Source organism: Dendroctonus ponderosae, unplaced genomic scaffold (assembly GCF_020466585.1).
Source record: "Dendroctonus ponderosae isolate FM_Combo_2020 unplaced genomic scaffold, Dpon_F_20191213v2 Dpon_F_20191213_4, whole genome shotgun sequence".
Taxonomy (NCBI): domain Eukaryota; kingdom Metazoa; phylum Arthropoda; class Insecta; order Coleoptera; family Curculionidae; genus Dendroctonus; species Dendroctonus ponderosae.
In genome coordinates, this window is record NW_026018611.1 from 15,544,940 (window position 1) to 15,546,925 (window position 1,986).

The window sequence follows — 1,986 nt, forward strand, 5'->3', positions numbered from 1 at the left end:
GGGGGGGGGGGTAAAAGGGGGTATGCCCCTAGAAAAAACAAACACCCAGTAGACTTTCACAACCAGTCGCCTTACCTACGGGTAAAGATTCTAAACATTAGCCTACGTTGAAAATTTGAGCAAAATATCTCTCAAACTGGAGGAGCTAAACATAAAATACCGACATTTTTCTGAAACTTTTACACCCTGTATTTCATTAACCATGGGCCTGAGAAAAAAACTTAAATGGAAACTCGGCTTGTCCTCTACACGCCCCTGCTCTGTATCCATAAGATTGTAATCACCCTGTAACTTGTTTAAGAAAAAAATGCCATTACAGATGTTTACGGAACAAGTCATATATATCTAAGGAACGATTCTAAATTCAAAACCCAAATTTGGTAGGTAGTTAGCTGAAAGCTCAAGCTCAGGTGACATTAGGGTACCCATTTTGTGGCATACCTATGGGTGCAACCCACAAACATTGACATGCAAAAGTAAAATAATATTTTTTTTTAAATGGCACCTTCTTACTTTTTTGGTACTGTTTAGTTTATTGTTCAATAATAGCAAAATGTTCAAACGATCAAAAAAGTATGTAGGTGTTATTTAAAAAAATTAATTTTTCTACTATAATATTTAATCAACTGTACCTGGTTGATAGAAATACACGCGATTTAATTACAGACGTCCCTCATTTGCTGTCTGAGCTCACGTTTTGTGACTTAACGTTAAAGAAGGATTGATTAGACTGTAATTGTTCCGTTAACATTTCTGGGTTTTCGAAGTGTTTCATTATAGAAAAAGTTTGGAATACTGTGGGCTAAAGGATATATGGCTTTATCATACTGACTTACCTTTCCTACATCTTTCCTTAATTTTTCTATAATTCCTCTGCATGTAAAATGGCCATGTAGATAACATTTTGAGCCATTTTCTCTCTCGTCTCAAAACAGTTTCTGGAGGAGGTCCTTGTCTGGGTTCAGGAGAGTATTGAGTTCCACCTAGAAAATACATACCCAATTTATTCAAATGCAAACGCGTGTAACGCGTGTAAGTGCGTAGATTATGTTAAGTAAATAAAGAAATTCATGTTTATTAGAGAATCTGTGTGCAAATAGCATTGTTCAGGACAAAAAAGACAACTTGTTTGGCAAGTCAGTTGTCCTAGTGCAATCCAATAGGTATGCTGCTTTTGACTATTGACGAAATGAATAAATTGGATTTTCTAAGACATTGTATCCGCTCCACTTAAATGTCGGTGTCCCAGCCTTACCAAGGACAGTAGTAAAATGCTAATGATAGATCATTTGCCACAGCAAACAGCTTAGGTAAATTTCGGACAACTTTATTGGAAATATTAAATTTTGTGTCTGTTTTTTTAAAGTAAAAATGGTTTTTGTTGTTAATACATGAAGCCATTCGAATTGTGATTGCAATAAAATGCATGACATGATACGTACCTAAGAAACCATGTCTGTCTGGAACAGTTGAGATCACAGATCCATCAATCAAGGTGCTGGCTTCTGAACATTCAGAAACCGTATCACCATTTATAGAATGTGCCATTGCAATTATCCACCTTTATTTATTAATTTAAAGGGATTTACAAGGTACGCCCACATTCAACAGCTTCTGTTCCTGTTTATATTTACTTGTTTACCATCCAGGTTAATGTAATGCAGTATGTCCCCATTGTATTTTTAACTATTTGCTCCTGGGTGTAAATTTGGATTTCCACACTAGAAACACGACGGAATTTCTTGATACGGATTGTTGACGTGCACAGGATAATAACAACTAATTATAATTAAAATTTAAGTAAATTTTGCACTTCCCAGAAGGAGGGATATTCAACTTTGACATTTATTAAGCCAATGACATGTGACAATAAATTATAAATATTTGAGGTTGGTCGTGTTGTTTCAGTGTGAAGTTAGATAGAAAACCAATCAATAATGAACAAGGACAGGTAGTAATATACACAGAAAAAATATACAGGGTGAT

General features: G+C 35.1%; 1 protein-coding gene across 1 annotated transcript in view; it reads right to left on the bottom strand.

Annotated features, from left to right (window-relative positions):
- LOC109541294 (TBC1 domain family member whacked) overlaps positions 1-1,887 on the bottom strand; it is a 10,557-nt gene extending 8,670 nt beyond the window's left edge. Inside the window, exons 1-2 of the mRNA XM_019910117.2 lie at positions 1,443-1,887; positions 837-983 (exon numbers count right to left, since the gene is read on the bottom strand). Coding sequence (XP_019765676.1) covers positions 837-983; positions 1,443-1,548 — 253 coding nt within the window. The 5' untranslated portion in view covers positions 1,549-1,887. The remainder of the gene's footprint in view (positions 1-836; positions 984-1,442) is intronic.
- Positions 1,888-1,986: the final 99 nt, after the last annotated feature.